The 13657-nt window shown below is 36.1% G+C and overlaps 1 protein-coding gene across 3 annotated transcripts; it reads right to left on the reverse strand.

Moving 5' to 3' along the window:
• Positions 1-11045: 11045 nt before the first annotated feature.
• On the reverse strand, positions 11046-13428 carry LOC147628526 (high mobility group B protein 7-like). 3 transcript variants are annotated; one of them, XR_015268196.1, is made up of 9 exons: positions 13230-13428; positions 12664-12746; positions 12511-12577; positions 12298-12420; positions 12140-12197; positions 11996-12040; positions 11752-11893; positions 11572-11658; positions 11046-11472 (listed from the first exon to the last, which is right to left on the reverse strand). XR_015268196.1 is itself a non-coding variant. In XM_086814186.1 (9 exons), the coding sequence occupies exons 1-9, from the start codon at positions 13334-13336 to the stop codon at positions 11446-11448; spliced, it is 678 nt and encodes a 225-aa protein (XP_086670312.1). In that variant the 5' UTR covers positions 13337-13428; the 3' UTR covers positions 11046-11445. The 3 variants fall into 3 exon arrangements, 2 of the variants coding, with proteins under 2 accessions (XP_086670312.1, XP_086670311.1); XM_086814186.1 differs by having other exon boundaries at positions 11752-11835; positions 12298-12417; XM_086814185.1 differs by having other exon boundaries at positions 11752-11835.
• Positions 13429-13657: the final 229 nt, after the last annotated feature.

Genomic DNA, 13657 nt, shown 5'->3' on the forward strand with positions numbered 1-13657 from the left:
ACTAATCATAGATTAGTGTGAGATAATCACTTGTACCCATGCTTGTATAAGAGGCTCACATGTGATGTAAAGTGCAAGCTTACTTGATCATCATTATGTTGTCATTATAATAATCTTGCCTATATAAGGGGCTCACATGTAATGAAACGTAAAATCTTATTTGATCATCATCATTATGTTGTCATTATACTAATCTTCATGTGATTAGTATTAATCTCTCTCTAGTATTCTCATTATGGTTAAGACTAATCTTCATATGATTAGTCTTAATCTCTCTCTAGTATTCTCATTATAGTTAAACCATGAGGTTAATTCTAGTCTATGACACTCTATAAACATTTGTTACTAATAAAGATGTGGGCCAAGTTACATGCATTTTAATTTTGAAGACATGTAGATACCTTTTTTCGACACCCCACCCTTATTTCCACCAGTATACTTAACGCAAGCTTCAATCACATAGAAACCATTATACATTTAAGCTTGGCGCCAAGGCCTTTATGACTTGACATGTTCTAAGAATGGAACATGTAGCAGGGAGTTAGATGTTAACCCCATTTTAAATTGAAGAATAAAAGAAAAATCCCCCCAAATATGAGTAAATGCTCACATAAGATGAAGAGTTGACTAAGGACCAAAGAAACGAATTTAAAAACTGAATTTTGACACCTCAGTAGTAGTGTGGGAATCTCCCCTCATGAAGTAGGCACCTTTTTCTCATCATTACCCCCAATTTTTAATCAATAAAATGAGATTTTTTTATCTCTCCTATTTCAAAACTAGATCCAAAAAGTAAGTTGAACTGACCCAAAAATGGTCAAAAATTGACCAAACTGATCTGGAAAATTCTAGAATTAGTTTGCTTGGTTAGAGGCTCACTTTTTCCTATAAATAAAAGCCTCCTCCTTTGTAAAATCTTAATGGTGTTTATGCACTGTTACTCTACTCCTGCTGTCCTGAGCCACTGTCCTGAGCCATCTACATTGAATTTTTTTAATAATTTAATTATTTTTGGCCTAATCCTTTTCGAAGTGAATTGGTGGCCACTCTTGCTTCAAACAAGAGTAGAACTCTCAATCCCTCAAGCCAAAGGAGAGTTTACAAGCTCCATGTAAGTTAATTTTCTTACTTTGTTTACGAATTTTTAATGAAAAATCTAGGGTTTTCTTGATTTTTTATATTTTGCAAATGTTTGAATTAAATTCAAATGCTATGCCTTTGATAAAAAAGCCACCCCCTTCTCTTCTTTACATTCCAACCTTTCTTAATCCTAGAAAGATTAACTAAGTGATTAATTACACTCTTCTTATTGTTTACTCTCTTGAATTTAGAAAATTATGTAGATTAGAGTTTTATAATTATAAATTGGGTTGATTAAGTTAAATAAAGAAAGATAAAAATGAGAAATGGTCAGCCATACAAAGGAGGTTATGGCAAAATTTTCCAAAATTTTGTGAAAAAGAAAGTTTGTTTTTATGTTATTCCAAAAGAGTAATTTCCACCATTTTTGCATCTAAAAGAAATATTCTAATTACTCCATGTACATATTCACCTTTGAATATGCATGGATGTCACTGATATTAATTATTAAATTTGATTTCTATGTGTAGAAAGATATATAAAGAAATTTTTTTAATTATAAAAGTATTATTCTTATTAAATTTGATTTCTCTACATAGAAAGATGCATAAAGGAAATTTTTTTAATTATAAAAGTGTTATTCTTATTAAATTTGATTTCTTTGCATAGAAAGATACATAAAGAAAATTTTTTTATTAAAAAGTTTTATTCTTATTAAAATTGATTTCTATGCATAGAAAGATGCATAAAGGAATTTGTTTATAATAAAAGTGTTATTCTTATTAAATTTGATTTTTATGCATAGAAAGATGCATAAAGGTATTTTCTATTATAAAAGCGTTATTCTTATAAAAATTGATTTTTATGCATAAATAGATGCGTACAAAAATTCTTTTTATTTTAAAAGTGTTATTCCTATTAAATTTGATTCTATGCATAAATAGATGCATGAAAGACTTGAACCTTGAATCGGACTATGACCAAGACCAAACTCTTTTGTCAATTTCGAGGAAAGATGGTGTGACTAGTTTAATACACTCAAAACTCTTCCAAATCTGAAACTAAGTTTGAGACCCTTCAAATTGATCTGTGGATCAAGGTTATAGAATTAGAGGAATTTTGGTATGAAATTCAAAATTTTGATCAAGAAGTTTTGGGGATACTGATTCAAGAAATACTCCTTATATTCAAAAGAAATACTCCTTATATTCAAAAGAAAATCAAACTGAAAACTTGTAGAGAAACCCTGTTTTCTTAAAGGACTATCTTACGCCAGAATGGATGGATGGGATGTGATGTGATGAGATGTGAATAGATGTGATGAGATGTCATGTGAATCAGATAGATGTGAATGAATGGATGGATGGGATGTGATGTGAATAGATGTGATAAGATGTCATGTGAATCAAATAGATGTGAATGGATGGATGGATGGGATGTGATGTGAATAGATGTGATGAGATGTGATGTGAATAAATGTAATGAGATGTGATGTGAATAGATGTGATAAGATGTCATGTGAATCAGATAGATGTGAATGAATGGGGGATGGATGGGATGTGATGTGAATAGATGTGATGAGATGTCATGTGAAGCAGATAGATGTGAATGAATGAATGGATGTGATGAGATGTCATGTGAAGCAGATAGATGTGAATGAATGAATGGATGTGAATGTGTATGTGAAGAATGGATGTGGATGTGTATGTGATGAAAATGGATGTGAATGTGTATGTGAAAGAATGTATGTGGATGTATGTGAAAGAATGGATGTGGATGTGTATGTGAAAGAATGGATGTGGATGTATGTTAAAGAATGGATGTGGATGTGTATGTAAAAGAATGCATGTGGATGTGTATGTGAAAGAATGTGATGTGATGTGACATGAATATATGTGGATGTAAAGTGATAGATATGAATGTATGGATAGATGTGGGTAGTTGTACATGTGAATGATTAGATGGATGTGGATGAATGAGATGAGATGTGTATGAATGAGATATGATGTGGATAGATGTGATGTGATGTTATGTGGATAGAATGTATGTGATGGGATGGTGATGAGAATGAATGTGACGGATATGAATGAATGTGACGGATATGAATGAATGTGATGTGATAGATGTGAATGGATGGAGGTGATGTGATGTGAAATGGATAGATGTGAGTGAATGAGATGTGATGTGAATCGGGATGTGAATGGATGAGATGTGATGTGATGTGAATCGGGATGTGAATGAATCGGGATGTGATGTGAAACGGGATAGATGTGAATGAATGAGATGTGAGGTGAAATGGATGTGATGTGGATCGAGGTAGATATGAATGGATGAGATGTGAATGAATGTGATATGATGAGATGTGGATATGGGTAGATGCGAGTGCATGAGATCTGATGAGGATAAATGAGGAAAGATGTGATGAGATGAAAATGATGTGATTGGATGAGAATGGGAATATATATGAAACCACACGTGTGTCGCGGAAGATATTTGGATCAAGGAGTAAGAGTTGTTTTCTGAATTCGGGCATGGATCTGGTTGATTGACCTTGCTGGTCCTCAGTGGATGAGTCCATGGCTTTTTTACAATAAAAAGGTTGTAGAGTTTAGGGCCCATGAAGAAGAGTCCCAAAGGCTGCAGATGATAGGTCAAGGAGCTTATCAAGGAGCTATAAAGTGAGAAAAATGAATGTGAATAGAGATTGCAAGTAGGAGGTAAGTAGGGTCCATGAATTTCAAGATAAGCTAGAACAACTACAAAATGACTTGAAGGTAAGCAAGAAGCTGACGAAGGACGAATTCTCAGAATTACATAAAGATGAAGAGCTAATAAAGCAAAGGATTGATTATCTTAGAAAGGAATAGGAGAAGCTAAATAGGCAGCATGCACAGGAAATCACAGCACATAATGTAGAATTTAAAGAGAGTAAAGAGAAACTTGTCATGATAATTAAGAGTCACCAGCAACAAGTGGTAGCACATAAAGAGAGTAAAGAGAAACTTGTCATGATAATTAAGAGTCACCAGCAACAAGTGGTAGCACATAAAGAGAGTAAAGAGAAACTTGTCATGATAATTAAGAGTCACCGGCAACAAGTGGTAGCACACTTAACCACCTCTTTTCAAGACTCAAAGGCATAATTATAAAGAGTAGCTTGCCATGATAATTGAGAGTCACCACAAACAAGTGGTAGCACACTTAACAATCTCTCTTTAAGACTCAAAGGAAGAATTACAAACCAAGGAGGAGGCAATTACATAGGTATTAACATAGCTAGAATCACAAGTACAAACAGCTCAAGAAGCTATAACTAAATATGATAAGATGTTGCAGGAAACACAAGCAACAAAAGAATCCATCACAGTGCTCTTTACATAAAAGGATCAAAGGATAGCTTAGCTAGAAGAGCAATTAAGCCAATAACTCTAGCCTTGTAGCACCTATTGCATAATTGAAGAACCTTGTGGATTGAGCCTCATAGTTGGCTTTGCTATCGGTGATTCCTCAAGCCCCTCCTACAGGGATTTCACTGACGTAAACGAGAACATGTGAACATGTTAATAACATATGTTAATAACACAAAAAATCTTGTGATCACATGTTTTATTCACAAAGCTTTTACAAGGGCCTAAAAAAATTATCTTTGTCGGGCATAAAAAATCTTCTTAGGTGGCCACTGACCTGCTTATTATGTGAAGATGGTAACATGAGAACATGTGAATAGCTTATTCCCATGTGTAGCCAAGCTTTTAAGGGGTTCCCAAATGGCAAGTGACCTATTATTTTGTGAACGGTAACATGAGAACATGTGAATAACTTGTTCACATGTGTTATTATCACAAAAAAACTTGTGATCACGTGAATATTAAATCCCTGCCCTCCTAAAAACCTTCACTTTTTTCTTTACCACACTAACACTCTCGTTCTTACATTATGATATTAGCATTAGTGAGGATCTAATAACCCGGGGCGACCTACTTGCACCAATATAGCAAAACTTTGATAGGCCTAGTATAATCATGGCCATTTTCCATAATGATATATATCGTACTGATTATAGGCCATGTATAAAAATGCTATACACCCTATCATTCTTAATTTCAGGATTCTTATCGATTATAGGCCATGTATACATATGCCATTCACCCTATCATTCTTAATTTCAAGATTCTTTGGTTTTGCCTTGAGTTTCTTTGAGATCTTTCGATTTGGTTGTGTTGTTGTCTTCTCTTGGTTTTCCCTTGTGATCATTTACTTTAAGGAATTCCATAATTCTAGTGATCATCTATTTGTGCAGTACTGTGTTTGGTTTTGATTATGAGATACGTAGAGAGGGGTTGTTGCAAGATCAGGGTGTCCAGTTTTATCCAGTTTATGCTGGACTGGGACAATGCTTGGAGAGCAAATTTTTGGGGGGCAAGGTACTTAAAATGAGATCAAGCAAATAATAGAAAATACGCTTGTCCTTAAATTAACCCAGTATAACTTAAATTAATATAAATTAATCTAATTAATCAAAATTAATCAAAAATATGATGAAATGATAAACAAATGATCTTTCCATACTTAGAGTGATCCAATTTATTTTTCCATAGATGCACCATTACAAGTACACTAGTCCCTATAGGTTTTAGATGATTCACATCAAAAATGTAATTTTACTAATTAGATTATTAACATTTGCAGGTCTTCTGATAGTCTGGAAGAATTTTAAAAAAGAGATCATTAAAAATCCAACCATTGGATTTGTAATTTTTACTAACCACCACATTATACTAATGTCTCAGTATCTACCCACTCTTTTGATCTACAAGATTGAGGATTTTAAGTGGTAGCTATTGTGGGTACAAAAAGTGGCGTATATTATAACACTTTAAAGACCTTGAAATATTTAAAGAAAATAGACAAATATCTTAAAATTTTCTTGAAAAATCAAGTTAAGCTCCATATTATGTGAAGATCTAAGGTACAAAGTGGGAATCTCATATGAGTTTATATGCAAAAGATATTAGCATTTTATGGAATTAGTTCAAATTTGGGACAGGGTGTATACATAGACTTTGTACCTAAGAAAATGAGGACTTTTGACTATCTAATGCTTAATCAAATTATGCAACTATATTTCTAACTTTGAATATGATGTTCCAACAAAAGAACTTGAAACGAAATTCCTTCATTTACTAGGAGAGATTAGCCACTAAAGGTAAACAAATGCCTGTTTTTTTACTGTTTACAGGGTGCCGGAGTGGACAAAACTGGGCACCCTGATCTTGCAACCACCCAGAGTATGTTGCAATCTACCACCCAATTTTCATGTCTCTTATTTTCGAGCATGTACTACTCATGGTATTCATTAATATAATTTTCATATTGAGAAGTTCAGCAGTACCTTGTAGCATTGAAGTTAGCACACCTTGTGTGACTTCTATCCATAACTTGTTCACTTATTCGTGCATTACTAGAGGATTAGGCGTGCATTACTAGAGGATTAGGCATTCTCAAACATTCAAGTGATAAATTGAATATTCTTATCCTTTTTGCTTCATCATTTGAGCTGCCTACTTTTGATCATGTTTCCATGAAGTACTAGCAGTGGTATCAGTAACATAATGGGGTTTAGCACAAGTTGTGAGCTAAACCTGATCCTTTGGCACACTATCCCCCATTAGACTATGCATCAATCTTTGTGCTAGCTCATTGATGGTCTACACCTTGTGACTCTGTCATGATTACTATAGACTTATGTCTACACACTAATTGTGTGTGTGATTTTCATATCTTGTGTGAGTGTGGCAATGGCATGGGCACACATGTTGTGGGCACACTTGTAATTTAGCTTATATGGCTACTAGCACCTTATTGCTATTATGTGCACTAATTACATCTTGTGCTTGTGATAAGGTAATCTACTCCAAGACAGTTTGATGGCCAACTGTTGTGGTTTATTAACTCCATAGTCATGGATTGGGGGGAGATAGTGGTTACTTATAAAAAAATATCAACTTCTTCATTCTCCACTTCCTTTTTTTTAAGGGGTAGCTCACCTTATATATCAGGTAGTTTTGGCTTATGGGTCATCTTTTTTACTCTCCTTTTTTATACTTGCTCTTTACATAGTTTTTCTGGAATCTCTTTACTGCCCAATCTTTGGATCCCAACTGTTGTGGTTTATTAACTCCATAGTCATGGATTGGGGGGAGATAGTGGTTACTTATAAAAAAATATCAGCTTCTTCATTCTCCACGTCCTTTTCTTTTAGGGGTAGCTCACCTTATATATCAGGTAGTTTTGGCTTATGGGTCATCTTTTTTACTCTCCTTTTTTATACTTGCTCTTTACATAGTTTTTCTGGAATCTCTTTACTGCCCAATCTTTGGATCCCAAGGTACATGAGGTTCATCTTCCACTCGTTCTCTTCCAATAGTGCTATAGGTAGAGCAATGTCATTGACATGCCTTCTGAACTTTGTGAGTAGGTAAGGATTCACTACTTTGCTTTGATGGGCGTAGAGGTAGTTGTTCATCTCCTTTTAATTGTAGTATGTGTTTACACACCTTGATCTCTTTGTCAATTCAAAGGACCTTGAATTCTTCCATAATGTGGATGTGAAGGTTGGACACCCTCAATAGGTTGGGGACCCCTAGAAGTAGGTAGGTTGTGGACCCTCTTTAGGCTTGTCGGTGACTTGATTTTATAGCAAGGCTCTCCACTATCCTTCTCCTCCTTTTACAAAAGTTTCTATGATCACTACCTTGATAAATGGCACATGGATCCATCAAGTTACAATTTTCACGAGTATTTTTTATGGATGTGGAATACTCATCTACCTAGAAGATCAAACCCTAATTGGTATAAAGAATCAAATGAAAACCCTAGAAGGTCAAACCTTGATTGGTATAAAGAATCAAATGCAAACCTTAGACAAGGCAATAGCTATAACACCATCAATACTCATCTACCTAGAAGATCGAACCCCAATTGGTATAAAGGGTGGTGTTTGTTTAATCTAATGTAAACCTTAGGCTTGGCACTACAACACCATGGCCAAGTACATAGTCTAGATAAAGCACAACAATAGTGCTATGCTTCTATAATCTCTTGCAGGAGAGTTGCCACATGGTGCCTCCATGCTCGGCCACGTGGTAGCTCTTCAGACGATGAGCATGCTAAGCATGACCATATATGCCAAAAGCGTACAACTGTCTAGGTGTACGCCACACTTGGCTTGAGAGTGACCATTACTACCTTCACCTAACTAGGGCACGTCGTCTTCTTTTTGGACCACTAGCATGGCTAACTGCACCATCTCCCTCAACTGCATGGTCAATTGATTTTGTTTTTGTTTTTTTTTGGCTTTGAACTATGCATTGTCCACCATAACTTGGAGTGCTCTCAAAAGTGCAAACTACATTGTACTACTGGCAATTAGATCGATTCTTTCATAAGTTAGAACATTCATTACTTAGCTCTTTTAGGTGTATAAGGTAAAAATCACGTCATGAGCTTAGTTTGAAGATGTTGTTTATCATTATTTTTGCTAGAAGATGTTGGGGAGAGAGAGAGAGAGAGAGAGAGAGAGAGAGAGAGAGAGAGAGAGAGAGAGAGTGTTGAGTTCATAATTGTATTTGAGAACTAAGAGTCACATACAAATATACTAGTATTTATAAGCAAAATATATGGTGTTTAATATGTTTTTTTTATGAGAGAGAGAGAGAGTTGAGTTCATAATTGTATTTGAGAACTAAGAGTCATATACAATTATACTGGTATTTATATGCAAAAGATGTAGTGTTTAATATGTTTTTTGTATGAGAGAGAGAGAGAGAGAGAGAGAGAGAGAGAGAGACAGAGACAGAGACAGAGACAGAGACAGAGAAGTGTGTGTGTTGAGTTCATAATTATATTTGAGAAGTAAGAGTCATATACAATTATACCGAGATTTCTATGCAAAATATGTAGTGTTTAATATGCTTTTTGTATGATGGATACAAGTTTTTGTGTAATGTAGCATAAAACATTTGATTAAGAGTCATATACAATTATACCGAGATTTCTATGCAAAATATGTGGTTTTAATATGCTTTTTGTATGATGGATACAAGTTTCTGTGTAATGTAGCATAAAACATTTGATACATCTATAGTATGGCAACTCTTTGCATGCATATGTAAGACCTCAAAAAAATAGCATGTGTGTACGTACTCACCTATATGAGCGTGTATATGTATGCGTCTATGCATATATGTGTATACATATACTATGTACATGTGTATTCTATGTACATGTGCATGTTTTGTGTATGTCTTAGTTCTATATACATATATTTTATATACGTGTACATGTATTCTATATGCGTATATTTTATATACATGTACATGTATTCTATATGCGTATGTTTTAGATACATGTACATATGTCATAGACGTAAACACGTATATACACCAGTCAACAATCGACCCACTGAAGGCAGGCTTAAGAGTGGTGGAGACCCACCAGACACTTGTTATGAAAGAAAGAAAGCATAATGTAACCAACAAATCCAATCCTTTGTTGCAATGGGAAAACGGCACGACGCTTTATGAAAAGAAAGCATGTAAATCAACTCTGACAAATCCAATACTCTAGAGGCAATAAGACAGTAGGCCTAGAGTTTGAAGGATACAGCAAAATGGCACGATACATGCAAGTTACCAACAAATCCAATACTTTAAGGCAATGGTAAAATGACACGATGCTTTATGAAAGACAGCATAAATCAACTGACAAATCCAATACTTTAGAGGCAATAAGACAGTCAGGCGTAGAGGTTGAAGGATACCGTATCCTTTCAATGGAGATTGCCCTTCCAAAGAAAATTAATATTCATTTTGAGTCTCATTACATAGAAAGGGAGTTTTAATATGAACCTTGCAATTGAAATTTTGTGGCTGCTTATGAAAGACAGCATACACGTAAAATAAGCACAGATGAAAAAGACAATAGTAGTAAACTAGTGCAGATGAAAAAGACAACAGTAGTAAACTAGTGCAAATTCAATAAAAACAGATGAAAAAGAAAACACTAGTAAACTAATGCAGCCCAGTAAACCTAAACGGCACAAGTGGCCTGTGAGAGTTGAGCATTTTCGGTGTACCCTTAGTAATGTTGGAATCATCTGCATTTTCGGTGTACCCTTAGTAATGTTGGAATCATCTGCATTTCGTGTTAGCCTAATCATGTCAACAATAAAAGAATAAACCTTACGCATAAAGGAGACTTGTGAGTCGTGACAATAAACTTCATTAGATTATGAATCGTCCATGAAAAAGTATGTAAACTGCAAAATGCCCTGACCTAAAGAACGATGTGCGTTGTAGTCGCGTATTGATAATAACCTTTGAAATCTTTCATAGAAGAGTAGGTATACTGCACAGTTCTGACTTGAAAAATATTTTGCAGGGTAATTACCTTTAGAATGTTTTCCTAGAACTACACAAGCGGGACATGTATCGGCTTATAAGCACAACACATCTATTTCATTGCCTAGATAGCTCAGAGAAGGGAGATGGAGACGGAGACGGAAGGGGGAGAAAATAAAGGGGAAATGGAGCGCAAACCACATAACACTTATATTCTTAGGCATACACGCTTGATCCATTACAACAAAAGAAGGTGAAAATGCAGAGAACCAATGAAGTATGAGCACCAGCTCTATACATAAGAATCATAAATTGCATCACAAAGCCAACAGTCCGTATAGTCTTGTTCACGTTTTCTTTAAGCGTTCAATTCATTGGGATTTGTAAATCAGTCTCGCAAAATCAGATCGGCAAAGATTAGTGCCTTGAGGGACACGAGAAAAAACGCAAAGCAGTTAACGAGGGAAAGATCTTGATGGAATTTAAGCCAAAATAATATTAGTAATTACAAGATGGATCACATAATGTGCACAAGGGACAGCCTCCATAAGCTAGAAAGCCACATCAAAATTTCAGAAATCCATAACGATATAGACGTCAAATAAGAAACAGATCATGAGTAAACGTGTACTCAGGCGAACCCGAAAACCAGCCTTTAAACTGTAAACTTTACATTTCTCTGTATGATTCAAATTAAAAAGACCTCCGTTTTTACAGGATGCGGCAGCAGAGAACAAGATCAATGATGCATAACGGCAATGGTGCAAAATTTTCAGGATACTGCTGACTGCCTTAGACGCGCTGGATAGCGCAAGGATACTCCTAAGGACTCTATAACTCTGTATACAACTGAGCTATATACAACATAAAACCACGATCCAACTGTTGCAGCAAGAATTTGCCTTGCTACACTCCTTTGACAAAATAGAGTTTTTTATTATTCGTCACAGAAGAAGCAGATCGACTACTGCTCCGCCTCATTGACGCTCTCCTGCAAAACAGAAGTAGGTTATGTGATTAAAAGCCATAAGTCAATGCAATGAAATTCTCTTTGAGAAAGGCCAAAGAACTTTAGGCATGAGGAACAGACTGCAGAGCCAGCATTTTCATCGGAAGATTCCTCGGCTCCATCGCATTGTTCATCAACATTATTGATGATGGTAAACTCGAGTGACTCCTGAAACAGGTAAACAGGAACCCGTGCTAAGGTTTGCCGAAACGTTAGGGATCTGAGCAGATTAAGTTGCTTGGAAGAAACTAAAAAAGTCACCTTTCCATTGGATTTGTAAGTCTTTACCGATTTCTGGTATTCCTCTTTCATGCCCGCGGATTTCTTGCCAAAATGTGCTTTGTCCTATATAGCAGCTCAGGGAAAGATTGTCAAAATGCATACATCTTGAGAAGATAGCAGCCTACATCGAAAGCATCCGGCCATAAAAATCAAAACATAAACCAAACATTGAAACAATTGCATTGACAATTAGCCTGCCTCTTGACTAGTAAATTATATTTACCTCATCAGACATAGATTTCCATTGGTCACCGGCTTCTTTAGAGACCTGATACATCGGAATATTTTGATTTTTTTAATTAAGGGATACTTCTAATACCACAAAAGTAAAGACTTTCAAACTGAACACGCGAAGTTAGCTTCGTACTGTAGTTGCACCCTTAACGTTTGGATTAGCTTTCTTGTAAGCCTTCCTGAACTCGTTCCTGCAATCAATCCTTTGAGTATATCAAGGTATGCTAGATGAACAGAAAAGCCAGATCCTGCAAGATAATTTACTTTGGTAGAAGCAGGAAAACATCATACATGAAAAGAAAGAAAGCAGTTGGAGGCCGTTTTGGCTCATTTGGATCTTTCTCCTTCACTTGCTTCGGTTTGGCGGCCTTTTCAGCCGCTCCGCTAGCTGATTTCCTCTTCTGTGTTTTCCTACTAGTATATTGAATTGAGAGGATTTAAGACCTCGCCCGAGAAAAGCTTTGGTGAATCAAACTTTCAAGCAGTATTAATTACTGTGTTTACTTATTTCGTGTTTCAGTCTTTCCTTTCGCAAAAACGGTTTCTTCAATAGCAGTCTCCGAAGGCTTTGCTGGAGAAACCAGAGGAACAAAATGAGCAGGCTCAATGCGGCGGAAACAAAGCATGAATACAGAGATAAAGGAACAATAAGCACACCGAGCATCGATGAAGTCTTGGCGTCTTGGTTGCAATCGTGCATATCAACCTTAGCAGCAGGAATGTCCTTGTTGCAAGAATCGCTGAAACAGTTATTATTAGAGCTATGGCAGAAGACTAAACCACAATAGTATTCGCAGACTTAAATCGAGGTAGACCACAGTTAAAACAAATGATCGAAAGAAAGTCATCGTTTCTCGAAGCGCATCTTCAAAAATAACGTTTCTTTCACAAAAGCATCGTATTAAAAAACAACAAAGAGCTTTAGGAACGTGTATTTTCCGTTTGTTAAACATCTGAGAGTAGAGCACAAAACTAGAGGTCAGAAAATAGAGAATCGTCTTTTTTTTTTTTTCGAGTTTAACTCCTACGTTATTGCAACATGTTATCGGAAGACAGCACAATACAAGAGGCTTTCCTTGTTGTCGTTTGATTTTAAAAGTGCTACTGAAAAGCAGAGAACATAGAAACGGCAGATCTGAACAGAATGCCGTACAGGTTCAAGAGCATGAAGAATGGCGGGAAGCGATGGCAGGAAACGGAAGAGTAATGAAAAATGCGTTTACCAGAGTGTGGAGGCGCTGCCGTGCTTAAGGTTGGGGGGAAGGCCTACATCGATGCGCTTGCGAGCCTTCGGAGGCTGGTTCTTGACGATGGTTATGGTCCTCGCCATATCCAGGCAGGTACAGAGAAGACAGAAAGGTGGGAAAGCTCACAACAGCAGAGCAAACAAATGAAAGCAGAAAACAGGGGTGAGAGTAAACATGCAAGGGGACGCCTCGTCATCAAATTCAACCCAACTGCCATGTCATCAATCCGTGGTTTGGGACTCCTTTAGCCTAACTTTTCAAACTATCCTTCTCAAATTGAAAAAACAAAATGCCCAATCTCCGTAAGTTCATGAATAAAAGTTTCCTCAACACTAAGGATTTCACGAGGTCATCTTAGAGCATGCAAATGTGAGGACTAAGAAGTGACACGATTGCTTGGTCCC

Source organism: Cibotium barometz, chromosome 19 (genome assembly GCF_041138505.1).
Source record: "Cibotium barometz isolate CiBa-2024 chromosome 19, ASM4113850v1, whole genome shotgun sequence".
Classification (NCBI taxonomy): Eukaryota; Viridiplantae; Streptophyta; class Polypodiopsida; order Cyatheales; family Cibotiaceae; genus Cibotium; species Cibotium barometz.